Below are 16,515 nucleotides of genomic sequence, written 5' to 3'. Positions count from 1 at the left end.
TTATGATTAGAGTTTTGTGTAATTCTCCAATAGCAGCTAATTGGATTATTTTTGTATATTTTCCCCTCCAAATTAAAGAGAAAACTCAAATGGTCTTGAGTTGATCTCCCTTGCACCCCATGCTTCAAGTAATACTTAAAGGTAATTCCCACCCCTAATTTACTGCTAGTGGAACAGAATACTCCGTATTTATGAATACATAATTTAGGAGATCTACTTGTCTACACTAGCCTAGTTCCATTTGGGGACTTTCAAATATATAATCATGGCTAAAATTTATTATAACAAAAGATACAATGCAGGATCAGCAGGAAAAAGGTACACATAAACAAAGGCTAAAAGAAGTCACACACAGGCTTCCCAGTCCTTCCTCCCTCTCTGCTAGCATAGCATAGGATGCAATTTTCTCATGTGATATAGCTCCACCCAAGAAAGCCTACCTGAGTCATGGAATCCAGACTTCATAAAGGTGCAAATTCCAATTACCTATAGGGAACACCTATTTGAATGATTGGCTTCCCAGGTGGCTCAGTGGTAAAGAATCTGCCTGCCAAGCAGGAGCTTCAGGAGATGTGGGTTCTATCCCTGGGTTGGGAAGACGCCCTGGAGGAGGAAATGGCAACTGAATCCAGTATTCCCTGCTGGGATAACCCCATGGACAAAGGAGCCTGGCAGGCTATAGGACTTGCAACTATAGTTCAGACACAAGTGAGTGACTGAACAGGCACGCACAGATTTCTCTCATAAGGAAACAGTACATTTTTCAAGCACTGAAGGAATCAACCAACCATGCGTTTTCTATCCTTCAGCAATAAAGAAGGGGAAATAAAGATTTCCAGATGAAGGAAAACAATTTACTGCTAGCTGGCCTACCCTTACAGATTGGCTAGCTAAAGGAAGTTCTTCCAAAGAGAAGAAAATGCTGAAAGAATCTGGAAGGATTAGGAAGAAAGAAGGAACTGAAATATGGATATATACAATAGACTATTTCCTCATGAGTTTTATTTTTATACATTATATTTGATGATTGAAAGAAAAATTTTAATAATATCTGATAAGAAAATTATATTTAAAAGTGGAGAAAGTAAAGAGACCTCCATGGATGTGACATTTCCATATTTCCCTCAAAGTGATAAAATATGGATACCAGCAGACTGTGATAAGTAATATATAATATGTCTATTATAGTACTTACCATAACAACGACAAACCAATACAAAGAGCTACACTCACAAACAGTATAAATAAACCAAGATGGATAATTTTAAAATGTTCAAGTAACCCACAGGAAGGCAAGAAAAGAAAAACAAAGGAAAAGAGCAGATCAAAAGGAAGATGTTGGCAGAATGTATTTAAAAGTTATGATTCAACTACATGCTGTTTAAAAATCTCACTTCAAATGTATCCATCTAGATGGGTTGAAAGTGAAAGGATGGAAGGAGATACCATTAATTTTTTAAGAAGCAGAAGTGGCTTTTCAAATATGTATTAAAGTAGACTGCAGAGTAAAGAAAAATTCTAGAGAGAAAGAGGGACATTATGTATAATAAAATTAATCCATGAAGGAGACATAATAATCTAATATATATGCACCAAACAACAGAGCCTCAAAATACATGAGGCAAAAACTGATAGAGCAGAAAGGAGAAATAGATAAATCCAGAATTGTAGTTGAGGACTGCAACACACCCCTCTGAGCAACTGATAGAACTAGACCTAAAATCACCAAGGAAATAAAGGATTTGAACAACAGCAAAATAAGGATTTAACTGACATCTTATGGAACATTTCATTACCAGCACATTTTTTCAGCTGCATTTGGAGCATTTATAATACTCTGGGTCATAAAACAAAGCATAACAAAAGATTTTAAAGTAGTTTAAATCATGCAGAATATGCTCTCTGATCATAATAGAATCAAACTAGAAATTAATGACAGAAAGACAAGAAGAAAATCTTTAAACGTGTGGAAACTGAATGATACACTTCTAAATAATCTCTGGGACAAAAGGAAGTCTCAAAAGGATTTAAAAATACAAAGAACTGAATGAAAATACAGCCAAAGCAATGCAGATAGGGAAATTTATTTCACTAAAATGTATTAGAGAGGTTGTAAATCAATAATCTAAGTTCTCACTTCAAGAATCTAGAAAAATAAACTCAATACAATTAGAAGGAAGAAAATAATAACAGAAATCAATGAAATTTAAAACAGAAACAGCAGAAAAGTAAATGAAATCAAAGCTGGCTTTTTAAAAATGACAATAACTATGTCAGTCCTACTATGAGAATTGTAATCAGCAACTTAGATGAAATGGAACAGTTCATCAAAAACTACAAACTATCACAACTTACTAAAGATGAAACAAATGCTAAAATAATCATGTAATTATTTAAAAAGTTGATTTCCTAAAACCCAAAAGAGAAATCTCCTGACCCAGATGGTTTCATTAGTGAATTCTGCCAAACATTTCAAGAATTAACTCTACACAATCTTTCCCAGAAAATAGAATGTTTCCCAGCTCATGATACCAGCATTATTCTAACGCCAATACCAGACAAGCACATGATAAGAAAAGAAATTTACAACATGTTTGGGCTTCTGTTTGTGGTTCAGTTGGTAAAGAATCTGCCTGCAATGTGGGAGACCTGGGTTCCATCTCTGGGTTGGGAAGATCCCCTGCAGAAGGGAACAGCTACTCACTCCAGTATTCTGGCCTAGAGAATTCCATGGACTATACAGTCCATGGGGTTGCAAAAAGTCGGACACAACTGAGAGGCTTTCACTTTCATTTTGTCAAAATAATTGAGTGTACCTGTGGTGGCCTGGGGCTTCTGTTAATCTGCATGTCTGTCCCTCGACTAGTATCTCTCTACCTGGATTACTGCAGCTATATAGTAACACTTTTTATCAATCACTTTTGATTGTTCCCACATTATTTTTCTTCATCACATTTGATTTAGGTATTCTAGGGCATGAGTTTGAGTGAACTCCGGGAGTTGGTGATGGACGGGAGGCCTGGCGTGCTGTGGTTCATGGGGTCGCAAAGAGTCGAACACGACTGAGCGACTGAACTGAACTGAACTGAAGGGCCTATGCCTTTCCATATACATCTTAGAATAAGATTTTCTATTCTACAAAAAACTTTGCTTGGATTTTAACAGGAATTCCATTAAACCTTGAGATCATTTGAGGAGAATTATATCTTAATATGTTGAATCTTTAAATCTATGGACACAGGACGTCTCATCATGTTTTTAGATCTTCTTTGATTGCTTTTGACAACACTTTTTAATATTCTGCACACAAATCCTGTACATGTTTTGAGAAGTTTATACCTAAGGATTTCATTTTCTTGGCATAATCGTGAGTGCTCCAAATTTTCTTTAAATTTTCGTTTCCACATGTTCGTTTTCACTATATAGAAACATAATGGATTTGTGTGTTGTTCTTGTATCTTCAGATTTTGATGAACTCGCTTCTTAGTTCTTGGAGTTTTTTCAGGAGATTCTTTGGGATTTCCTCCATGGACAATCATATCATCCGCTTTGTCTTTAGTTTTCAGTAGTTTGATTTCAATGTGTCTGGAGTAAATTTCTTTGGGTGTACCTCATTCACATTCACTGAAATTCTTGACTACGTAGATTTATGTCTTTAACCAAATTGAGGAAACCATTTCAGCTCTAATTTATCCAATTTTTTTTCCTGTACTGCCTTCTTTTTCCTATTCTTCTGACTCTATGATGATACTAATATTAGCTCTTTTTATTGCACCACAAGTCCCTGAGACATTGTCAATTGCTTTTTCAATCTTTTGTTCTCTGTGTTATCCGTATCACATAATTTTTATTGATGTATCTTCAAGTTCATAGATTATTTTCTCTGCTGTCTCCATTTTGCTATGAAATGAGAGTTGTGATTTTTAAGTTTTGGTTATTGTGTTTTTCAGCTCCAAATTCTATTTTTATATCTTCTTTTTCTAAGACTTTCTGACTCCCTGTTCATTTCAAGAGTGTTTTACTTGTTGGAACATTTTACATCTGTATCATCTCAGCATTGATGTGTATTGATGGCCTTTTCCCATATGAGGTGAGATTTTCCTGGCTCTTCATATGTTGAGTAATTAGATTGTAATATGTTATAAGTTCTACAGTTCTTATTTATGGGTCTTAGACACATTCTAAGAAGAATGTTTCTTTTGTGTGTGTGTTTTAGCAGTCAATTGCCCCAGTTGCTTTCAGTCTTCAAATTCCAAACAGTTGTCAATCTATTGTTTGTCCCACTTTCAAAGGCTTTGCAGTGCTGTTTGAATCAGCCCTGAATGTGTGCCAACTAAGATCCATTTGAGACTTGGGTGGTGGTCTATACCATGGTTCCATCTTCAAAATCTATGTATGTGCTGTTTAGGGTCAGAACCATGCACGCACAGCTTGGAATAAGGCTAGGAATTCATAAACACTTTTATAGGGTTGCTTTCCTGAGCTCCTCCCTCTCCATGACTTCACTTGTCTGTTCTGGTTCCTTGGAGCTTCCCTTTTGGTCCTTAAGCCAAAAAAAAACCATTATTTACCCTGTGCTGCAACACTCTTGCCATGACAGCATTCATATCCACAGCCAAACAGCAGGAGGACTGAGCATGAGTAAGGCAGTTTTAGATTCTCAGGGACCCTAATGTCACCACTGCCACCACCATCACAAGATTCCCTAGGGGCTGGGGCACGAGAGAATGGATAAAAATAAGAAAAAAGAACCAAAATCAGGGCTTTCCTCCATTCTCTCACTTTCCTGTTTCTCAAGTAGACTTCTCCTTGAACTCTCTCTGTGCCCTGATGCCCACTTCCAGTCTTGGGGCGATGTTTACTTCAGCTTGGAGAATAGTGGAGGAAAATTTAAAGATAAGCTCACCATCAGTTCAGTAGTCATTCTAATGTTGGTCTTTTCTGATCTTTCTGCTGTGAATTACTTTTCAGAGTTTTCAAATAGCTATTGCATGTACCCTGTCCAGGTTTTAGGACTGTATTTAGTAGGAGAGACAGGGTGAAGTGTACTTACCCCCTGTTACCTGGAATGAGAACTCCAGCCATTGTCCATTCAACTCATTAATAATGAGAGAATTAGTGAGATGTTACTACTTAAAGATCACTTGAGAATATATATATTTATATCCAATTTAATTAAAGAATATTAGAAAAAGATTGCTGAGCTACATTTTAAAAACTTGTAGGATGACTAAGGTCTTACAGGACAATAAATTGTAACCTTTGGGAGTATCTTTTCCATTGAACAGAAATAACCTGCATCTGTACTAAACAAAAATTTGTATGTTAACTAGTAACTTCTTTAAATGTGGAACTTTTCATTGAGAGTAAACAGTATCCTTACTGTTTACTAAGTACATTGTATTTTCCCTAAGTACAGAACTAAGTACATTTTCCTAGATAAACTTTGCATGAGGTCTTTGTCCCTGCATGACATGAAAATTCCTTGCCATCCTTATTTTGGTTCTGCCTGCTACCATGGTTTGGATATGTGTGCATGCGAAATCTCTTCAGTCATGTCTAACTCTGTGTGACCCTGTGGACTATAGCCTTCCAGGCTCCTCTGTCCATGGGATCCCCCAGGCAAGAATACTGGAGGGGGTTGCCATGCCCTCCTCCAGGGAATCTTCGTAACCCAGGGTCAAACTTGCATCTCTTATGTCCCCCTCATTGACAGGCAGGTTCTTAGACAGGTTCTTTACCACTAGTGCCACCTAGGAAGCCCCCATGTGTTGGATAATTGTCCTGAAAATTGGGATCCACATTCTTCTTGCAGAAGGTCTCAGCTGAAGCAAGAGATGATAAAAGACGGGCATAGACTCCCTGAGGAGGCAACCTATTTTTTTTTCCCAATTCAATAAATATTTATTGCATACCTACAGTGTACCAAATATTTTGATAAGAAACGGTGCATAAAAGCAATATATGATTTTCATAATATGTATCAATCACGTAGTATTCTCTTGAAAAATAACTTCTCCCACAAATATAGAGACTGCAAAACTCCTCCTATCCTTGTCATGGAAAATTTGAAAAATACGTAGGGTGTGGTTAGTGGGGTGTATAGCAAATACTGTATTTCCATGATGCTCTTCAGATTAACCCAGAGCACAGTTAGTGCCAATTCACTCTGTTATTTCGTTTGCTGTTGTTTATTCTCTAAGGAAAGGCAGAGGGAAAAAAGAAGAGGAAAAAGTGAAGGAGGAGGAAGAGGTTGCAGCAGCACCCAAATTGACTGGAGAAGGAAGCCTTGAGAAAGAATGGTTCCCTCCCTCTGATCCTGACTTCTGTGTTTATGTGTATGAAGTGACCAAATCCATACTTCCCATCACCAATATAAAGGAACAGATTGAGGTTCTTGCAAAGTAAGCTGTCTGTGTATACATACACATTTTCTGTTTCTGAAAAATGTTTTCGAGGTTAGTGATTTGCATTGTTCTAGCCGGTTTTCCGGAGAAGGCAATGGCAAACCACTCCAGTACTCTTGCCTAGAAAATCCCATGGATGGAGGAGCCTGGTAGGCTGCAGTCTGTGGGGTCGCTAAGGGTCGGACACGACTGAGCGACTTTACTCTCACATTTCACTTTCACACATTGGAGAAGGAAATGGCAACCCACTCCAGTGTTCTTGCCTGGAGAATCCCAGGGACAGGGGAGCCTGGTGGGCTTCAGTCTATGGGGTCACACAGAGTCTGACACGACTGAAGTGACTTAGCAGCAGCAGCAGCAGCCAGTTTTCAGACAACTACACCATAATAAAATGGAACTTTAACAGCACTCTGACTCTGAAGCAGAAACACAAAGATTTGGAAAGAAAGCCTCCATTTCTATTTTGGATAATATTTCTGCCAAGAATCAGAACTAGGAGCTAGAAATTACTTAAAGAAAAATGTCTGTGTCATTTTCTCCTGCTAAACCATGAAAAGCATCTTTCAGGGTCATTCCAAAGAAGTTATAAATGAAGGAATCCTATTGTGAATTATTTGTTAACTCACAAGTTGGTTCCTAATACAAATGGTCATCTGCTATTTTTATGTTATATGCCCAATATTTTTGTGTCTCACATTGCTCTAAATTGGGATTGTGGGTATTCTAACAGATGGTTCGGTGCTCTGTATAATCCAGTGAGGTTGCCTCCTAAATGAGAGCGTTTACTCTGATTCCACCAAGAGAAGACTGAGAACTTGAGCTTCTAGCTGACAGGGATTAAGACTTACTAGAAATGGAGGCTCACTTTCTTGACTGACACCAGCCAGTCGTGAGCTCCTGGCTTGTGCAACAGCTGCAGTCTCTGTGAGAGCTTGTACCTTCTCCAAATAGAAGTGAGTTGCAGGCACCAAACCTGGATGTGACAACTGCAAGAAACACAGCCGCCAGATCACTGACTCCTTGTCAGCTGGCTCTGCAAGGGAACGTTTTTTTGGCTACTGAAGTTTTCCTGGTGTCCTTGAGAAGTGATGACTCAAGCAGAATTCTGACTTAGCTCATTTCAACATTTGTCAAATTTCCTCATGCTTTGTTCCAATCAGAAATCATTTTCATCATTCCCCAATTTTTTTTAATCTGAGCCCACACCAAGAGAGTGATACAGAGATGTATCCCCATGCATTTGGCTCCTAGTGGGATACCTGGCTGGGTGACAATGCAGGTCAGTGTTCTGCCGAATCCTTTCTCTTGATTTTCACCATTGCTCTTCTTTGTTGGTTCCACAAACAGCAAGAGGAAATTCTGTCTTAACGATGTGCAATTCTGCCTTTATTCCATGATATAGTAGCCTCAGCTGACAGAGGATTTTTACAGGTGTGCTGAGTGACATCTTCAGCGAGAGCCTACTTTTAGGAGAAACTCTCAGGCAAAATACAACCCACCCAACTCACCTCCTCATGTAATTGTTACTTATTTTTTCCTTTGTGCCTCTTCCTCCCTCCTCTAACTTCAGTGTTACGTAAATGCCGTCTTTCTCTAAATTTAAAAAAAAATAAAATTTAAAAGAAGAAGAGGATAAAACTTGAAAATAATTGTGAACCTAATGGTACGCAGTGGTGCTATGTGTTTGGATGAGGTTAAATTCCTTAAAAGAAGGACCATATGTCAGGACAATTCAGATTCAAACATTTGAAAATATTTTCCAACAGTAAAATAACTTTCAAAAACTGCACTGATACAAATGTAATGTGATATTGATCTGTAACTTGCTATAAACATTAGGAAAATTAGCATTCATTTCTTTTTTCCTGCTGAATGAAACTGTTAGAATTTCAGCTTATATATGACAGCTTGAAGAGAGTAAGCGTAATACTGTGTGTGTGTGTGTATGCATGCGTGCACACTCAGTTGCTTCAGTCGTGTCCAACTCTTTGCAACCCTATGGACTGTAACCCACCAGGCTCCTCTGCCCATCTGATTCTCCAGGCAGGAATACTGGGTTGTCATGACCTCCGTGAAGGGATCTTCCTGACCCAGGGATCGAACCAACATCTCCTGTGTCTCCTGCATTACAGACAGATTCTTTACCACTGAGCTGTCAGGGAAGCCCAAGCATAATCTTAACTTACAGTAAATAGATAGAGTAAAACAAAAATCAGAGGAAAAACATGTTTTAGAAGTATAATTACACAGAAGACAGTGAAATATTAAACTTGACTGATTCAATCTCACTGCAATTGATGCAGGTATGTGGCTGAAAAAATGGGCGGTAAGATTCCAAAAGAAAAACTACAAGATTTCAGCTGGGAGCTTCATATAAGTGAACTAAAATTTCAACTTAAATCCAATGTTGTACCAATTGGACTGATCAAAAAAGGAATCTTCTACCATCGAGCTTTGCTTTTCAAGGTATTTAAGATGTTTTGCCTCATTTCCAATTAGATAAAAATGTTTTGTCTTCATCGTTGTGGAGTGAGTCAGTTGCTAACAATTAACTGTGTAATAATACTATCATTTTTTTTTTTTTTTTTTAGTTTTAGTAATATATTTTATTTAACCCAAAATATTAATCTCCAGAGTATTACGTAAACATGTAATCAACACAATTATTAATGAGATTACATTTTTATAGTAAATCCACTGTGACTGTAACCTTACAACACATCTCAATTTGGACTAGCATTCATTCTTATCTTTATTTCCCTAAATGTAATCTGTCTTTCTTTCCTACATGCTTTTTTTTTTTTTTTTAATTTTTTTTTATTTCTAAAAAAGAATTTTATTAAAAAAGCACAAATGCAAAGAAATGAACAGAGGAAAATGTATGCATCGAACCTGGACTGGTCACTTATGATAATATACATGCTACAATTCCATTCTCCCCAATCATTCCACCTTCACCCTCTCCACAATTAACTGTGTAATAATACTATCATTTAGATGTACTTATATTTGGCATATATATATATGTATATATACATACACACATGTAAGTTCACCAGACTGTTAGAAGCATATTCATTCTATATTTGTGACATACCTACTCTAGACCAGGGGACGACAGAGGATGAGATGGTTGGATGGCATCACCAACTCAATGGACATGAGTTTGAGCAAGGTCCGGGAGTTGGTGATGGACAGGGAAGCCTGGCGTGCTGCAGTCCATGGGATCACAAAGAGTTGTACACAACCGAGCAACTGAACTGAACTGAACTCTAGACCAGAGCCTCTTCCAAGGTCGGGAATATAGGGATAATAAAGTGACAATCCCTGCACTCAAGAGGGTCTGAAGCCAGACTTGTGTGTTCTCAGGTGACTTCAGGGAAAGTTTCAGGGAAGGAAATGATATGTGGCCTCAGCATTAATGGCTGCATAGGACTCCAGCAGGAAAGAAGGAAAGACAAGGATGTTCTAAACATTTTATTCAAAATAACAGGTATGAGAGTCAGTGATCTACTTGAGGGATGGAGAGTAGGTCTGGATCCAGAAGAGCAGGGAAGGGTTGGATGGGGTAAAGGACCAGACAATAAAGCACCATGTGAGTTTGCACTTGATTCTAAATTCTGTGAGTGGCCACTGAAAGTTAAGGGGAGCATGGTAACATGATTTTGAAAGACTATTCAGGCTACAAAACAGGGAATGAATTAGAATGTGGCTAAGACTGGAGACAGGAAGACCAGCTGGAAGGTCCCTGGAGCAAGAAGTCTCGGTCACAGATACAAAAGCCATGGAGGAGGTTGCAAACAAGCAGTGAGTTTAGAGGGAGACCCAGGAGATAAAACTGAAAGAAGCTGCTGACTGCCTAACAGTTGTATGAGAGAGTGCATGAGAAGAAGAAAATGATTTCCAGACTCTGGTCAGGGCAATTGGAAATGATGGCACCATTCACGGAGATGAGGACTCTAGAGCCAGAAGAGGTTAAAGGGAAGGGTGATCTTGGTTTTCCCTGCATTGTATTCAGTGTCTGAAATATAATAGGGGCTGAGAAAATGGTTTCTGAACCATAGATTTACATGTATAAAATTCCAGCCTTCTCCTGAATACCTACAAACTTGATTGCATTTTGCCTCCAGTTTCAAGCTAATCCTATTTGTAGCCCAAATGCCAGTCTTTCCTATCTCCTGGGATTTCTTGCTCTATCAGTTCGTTTCTCCCATATTAAATCTCTTTCACTCTGCCAGCTGTTTCTCCTTTAAAATCTAAACTTAAGTCCATTCTATCTAAAGAGAAAATGTAAATCTTTTCTCGTTATCTCTACAACCACTCCTGTATACAGTCCCATTACATGACAGTCGTCATCTTGAGCTTATGTACCAGGTATTTGATAAACGTAATTATGAACAGTCTCAAATAGGCCAAAGGCTGGAACTACTACTACCTCTGTTTTAAAGACAAGAAAATTGATACTTAGACAAGGAATTTACCCAGAGATACAGCTGGAATCTGAACCCATGCCTATCTGAGCCAAAACCTACTACACTGCTTCTGTCTGAAGATAATTCTCATTCCTGGTCAAAAATTCTGAGTGATCTCAACTCCTTGATCTCACTTTTATCCTCAGCTCTCTGCAGTCTGGCCGTCGCTCCCTCCCAACACGGATCATAATGATCTAGAGTCTCTTTTGTTTGATATGTCAGAGAATTTGTCATCGATCCTTCCCTTTCTTCAGCACCACTTTCTTCAGTAACTTCTGTCCTCTCGTCATTTCATCTCAGTCTCCTTTGGAGACTTTTTTTCCTCGACCCTTGTCTTAAATGTTGGGGTCCTGATCCAGAACTCAAGGTTCTTACATTTTTCACTGGTAAAATGTCTCATCCTATTCCTCCTAAATCGTTCACTCCCCCTACACATACTATTCATCTCCCCCATTTTCTTCCAGCTCCTTTCCTCCATGGCAGCCTAGATAAATTGTCCACAGACCTTATAACCTGCTTCCTGATTTCCCTCATCTTCATGTCCCCCATCCTTCCACTCCTCTGCCTTGCCTGCCCACCCTGGACCGATCCAACTGCCTGCCCTTTCCATGATGACACTCAGGCTGCAGAACGTGACTGTGGGGTGTACCACTGCCAATTCAGGATCCATGGTGGTTCGCATGCTGCCTGGCCACCTTTTCCAGCTCCTAGCCAAGGGCTTTTCTTATTTTCCTCAGCAGTCATGTCCCCACATCTGCCCCCCTTCCTAAGCCTTTCCATCTTCACCTCTTCCTATGAGCAAATGATCTTTTTTCCCATTTTATGAAATAAACAGAAATTTCCAGGTTCGATTCAGCTAGAACTCAGACTCTGGGAATTCCCTGGCAGTTCAGTAGTTAGGACTTGGTACACTCACTGCTGGGGACCCGGGTTCGATCCCTGGTTGGAGAACTAAGGTCCTACAAGAACTCAGACTCTGGAGATAGATTCCATGACTTTCATGTTAAGTCAACCCTTACGGTGACCTTGGGAAAACTGTCTGACCTCAGTCTTACTCTCTGAAAGATGGAGAATACAATAGTATTCCACAGGGGTGTTTTGGTGATTTAAAGTGCCTTGATATGGAATAGTTCAGTTCAGTTCAGTTCAGTTCAGTCGCTCAGTCATGTCTGACTCTCCGCGACCCCATGAATCACAGCAAGCCAGGCCTCCCTGTCCATCACCAACTCCCGGAGTTCACTCAAACTCATGTCCACAGAGTCGGTGATGCCATCCAGCCATCTCATTCTCCGTCGTCCCCTTCTCCTCCCGCCCCCAACCTTTCCCAGCATCAGAGTCTTTTCCAGTGAGTCAACTCGTCGCATGAGGTGGCCAAAGTATTGGAGTTTCAGCTTTAGCATCAGTCCTTCCAATGAACACCCAGGATCAATCTCCCTTAGAATGGACTGGTTGGATCTCCTTGCGGTACAAGGGACTCTCAAGAGTCTTCTCCAACACCACAGTTCAAGAGATCATTAAATACTATTTTGGAAAAGATGATTATATTTGTGTGTGTGTGTGTCTACCCCCTACTGTGAGTGTAAAATGATTCTAGGACCAATTTCAAGGGGATCAGGGGCTTGTTCCACACATCCAAGCAATTATTTGCTACCAGCTGAGTGTCCTACAATTCAGCTCAATCCGGATACTCTTTACCCAGAGATGGGGTCAGACCTCACAGGTTAAGGGCTCAGTTCTAAAAGACTGTTTCCTCCCTTACCACTGCCTACTTTAGGTGACAGTCACAAGCCCAAGTTGTCACCTGTGCATCTGAGTGACCAGGCTGTAGATTGAAGGTTCCAGTGTCCTCCTCCTTGGGTTCAATTAATTTGCTAGAGTGGCTCACAGAAAGTAGAGAAATATATTATTATTATTACTAGAGCAGTGGTTTATTATAAAAGAGTATACTCTTTATTATAAAAGTGTATAACTCGGGGACAGGCAGGTAGGAGAGACACATAGGGCAGGCTGTGAGAAAAGGGCTCTGGGCTTCCATGCTCTCTGAAGACAGTGCTCATCAACCCAGAAGCTCTCCAAGAGTTTGGGGTTTTTAATGAATGATGTATAGCATTGGTGTGATTAACTAAATCATTGGCCATTGGCTATTGATTCAACCTCCAACCCCTCTCCCCTCCCTACAGGTCATGGGGGCAGGAGTGAAAGTTTCAACCCTTCACTCACAGAATTGATTCTCCTGGCAACCAGCTCCCATCTTTAGGTAGGGTTCAAAAGTCACCTCACTCACAAAACAAAAGACACCTTATGGATCTCATCACTTAGGAAATTCCAAGAGTTTTAGGAGCCCTCTGCCAGGAACTGGACAAAGACCAAATATATATTTCTTATTACATATCACAGGAGTACCAAACATCCAGATACTATTATGCTACCATTGACTGTTGACCAGACTAGATGGAATGTAAGGCCCTAAAAATAACAACCATGCCTCCATCATCTGGGTTCACCCAAGACTCCCTGATAGCAGTCTTTACATAGTAAGCAATCAGTAATGACATGCACGTAGAAATACAGAGATGATCGAATCAATGCAAGTGTTGCCTTCTAGTACTAGGAACGTTTATTGAGCCCTTACTCTGTACCAGCATTCCCAGCATGAGTTCAGTTGATCTTTACACCCACCTAACAAAGAAGGTGGTTACACCATTGTTACCATCCCACAGATGGAGACACAGAAGCATAAAGAAGTGAGTCATGTCCTTAAGGTGACGCTAGTCAGTGACTGAACTGAAATTCAAACCCAGCCAACTCTCTTATCCCCTATGATGGGACTAAGAACTTTCCAGATTATTTAAAAAGTGCTTTTAAAATCAGGACAAATTGAAGGAAGAGACAGCTTCCAAGGAACATAAGCAACCCTTGAGGACTGGGCAGCAGGCAGCCCAAGGACCAGTAGGCTGCTCACAGTTCTGCTGGTCCGGTTCCACCAGTCTAAACCACACAGAACAAACAGGTCCCTCCCACCCCACCCCAATCTGATCCCTCTCTTCAATCCCACTGCATATCACACCCAGAGAACAGCCCAGGAGCATGGAAAGATTGATAGACACAGTAGTGCTGAAAGCCCGTGGAACAGCTTTTCTCCAATTACATTATCAATCTTGTGCTGATACAATGCAGTATACCTCCTGAAAAATGTCCCTTCCCAGCAGGACCTACACACAAATTTCGAGTCCACAGAATCCTGAGGAACAAGGAAACTTAACACATTTTACCGACTCCTGTCACAATCCTGTACATTTTTCCAGCCTCCTTTCTAAGCACTTTTTTTTTTTCTTTGCAAAAGTATATATTTCACCTTCAAGCAAGGTGGGTCTTTCAACCAAGCCTTTTCCTCCACCCCTCCCCTCCCCACTCTTTGTTGATCTCATGTTTTCTCCCACAGGCTTTGGCTGATAAAATTGGCGTAGGCTGCTCTCTTGTTCGTGGGGAGTACGGCAGAGCCTGGAATGAAGTTAAGCTGATGAGCGAATCCCGAAAGGGAGTGATGGGGGCACTCCCTCCCCTGGAAGTTTACATAGTCGACCTCATGTTCCATCCAGGGTCCCTGATAAAGTTAAGAAGTCGCGAGGCGGATCATTACAGATTCCTCTAAACTTCCAAATGAACACAGAAGGGGTTCAAACAAGAAATGCATTATATACCTTTCTATGAAGTTCACCAGTGGATTTTATTTCTTTAAATAAAAATCTTAGAAATGCTCTTCCTGTGTAGAAATGAGGTCACTTGGATTGGACTCAGCTGTGCTTCTGATTTCAGGATTTTGGCAAGCAGTCAGTCTGATGAGATCATATGCTCAAGGAAAGCTTCTTATTCTTGAAATTAACCCACCGCACCCCTCCCATTTCCTGAGGAGCATCTCTGCCCTTTGGTAATCCTGTGTAAAAAATGCACAGTTGCTGTTCCCAGAAAGTGAGTGCCGTGTGACTGCTATGCTTCATGTTCAGGACACTCCAGGAAGACCTGGTTAAACAAAGTTAGTGGTCTTCCATGTCTTCAGTCACCTCCTCTCACTACCATACAGTGAGAGTATTAATATTTTGAACATTTGTAGATCTATTTTAGTATCACAAATTCCATTCTAAAATTTTTGGTTTATATTTTTCCAAACTGATCATTAAGAACACTGTTTAGTATACTTCATTGAACTGAAAATATTCCTAAAAACTATCTTCATACACGATACTTGTCTATGTTGACTTGGAAACATACGTTCAGTTAAATATTCTGATTTGGTTTTTGCACATTTTAATGCTGGGTTAAAAAAATATGATTTCAAATTTCAGTTCAGTTCAGTCGCTCAGTCGTGTCCGACTCTCTGCGACCCCATGAATCACAGCACTCCAGGCCTCCCTGTCCATCACCAACTTCAAGAGTTCACTCAAACTCATGTCCATCGAGTCGGTGATGCCATCCAGCCATCTCATTCTTGGTCGTCCCCTTCTCCTCCCGCCTCCAATCCTTCCCAGCTTCAGAGTCTTTTCCAGTGAGTCAACTCGTCGCATGAGGTGGCCAAAGTATTGCAGTTTCAGCTTTAGCATCAGTCCTTCCAATGAACACCCAGGATTGATCTCCTTTAGAATGGACTGGTTGGATCTCCTTGCAGTCCAAGGGACTCTCAAGCATCTTCTCCAACACCACAGTTCAAAAGCATCAATTCTTCGGCCATCAGCCTTCTTCACAGTCCAACTCTCACATCCATACATGACCACGGGAAAAACCATAGCCTTGACTAGACGGACCTTTGTTGGCAAAGTAATGTCTCTGCTTTTTAATATACTATCTAGGTTAGTCATAACTTTCCTTCCAAGGAGTAAGTGTCTTTTAATTTCATGGCTGCAATCAGCATCTGCAGTGATTCTGGAGCCCAAAAAAATAGTCTGACACTGTTTCCACCGATTTTCAAATTTTCGCGACTTAAAAATTCTTCTTTTAGGAAAAGTTTTGAAATACAAGAATAGGGTGAATCTTTGGGGAGAGATTGTTTTGTCAGTATTGAGCACAAAATGGGGAGCAAGCATGCATTCCAAATGGCAAGAGACAATGTATCTGATATAGTATAAACATTTTCCTCATCATGCCTTAAGTATAAAGCTAACCCGTCTAATCATTTTACTGGAAGGCTTTTAAAAGTGAGTTTGATTTTAGGAATTAAGGTGAAGATTATTCTGTGTGAACCAATGTGTAATTTCAAAGAATGTGTAAATCTTTATTTCAAAATAAAGTTGCTTACATCAAATGGTGTGCTAATTATATTTATCACCCAATTTCATGAACCAGAGCACAGATTATAGGATACATGCCCATCAAAGCATTTCCAAGTCTCTCTTGATGGATTACAAAGATATATAATATGTAACACAATAAAAAACAAATGAGCAACAGGCCTAAGTATAGAAAAGAAAGTTCGACAAGGCTGAGACTAAGTTTAGAATTCAAAACGCATTCTGTGAAAATCCTACGTACTTGTTAGAGGTAAGTGAAAATCTGACTGTCTAGCAGCCAGTGCAGAGGGGAATGCTGTTGGTTACATGACTGATGACAGGGTCCCCTAGATAAAAACACAGAGCAGCTTCTCA

At 39.9% G+C, this 16,515-nt stretch overlaps 1 protein-coding gene across 1 annotated transcript in view; it reads left to right on the top strand.

The window, feature by feature from the left end:
- Positions 1–16,137, top strand: part of ARMC3 (armadillo repeat containing 3) — an 89,077-nt gene extending 72,940 nt beyond the window's left edge. Inside the window, exons 16-18 of the mRNA XM_055428319.2 lie at positions 6,204–6,404; positions 8,711–8,873; positions 14,322–16,137. Coding sequence (XP_055284294.2) covers positions 6,204–6,404; positions 8,711–8,873; positions 14,322–14,531 — 574 coding nt within the window. The 3' untranslated portion in view covers positions 14,532–16,137. The remainder of the gene's footprint in view (positions 1–6,203; positions 6,405–8,710; positions 8,874–14,321) is intronic.
- The last annotated feature ends 378 nt before the right edge of the window (positions 16,138–16,515 follow it).

Source organism: Moschus berezovskii, chromosome 15 (assembly GCF_049115385.1).
Source record: "Moschus berezovskii isolate FMDL1 chromosome 15, NW_MosBer_1.0, whole genome shotgun sequence".
Lineage (NCBI taxonomy): Eukaryota > Metazoa > Chordata > Mammalia > Artiodactyla > Moschidae > Moschus > Moschus berezovskii.
Note: the sequence above shows the minus strand (reverse complement) of the source record. Positions and strands in the feature narration are given on the sequence as shown.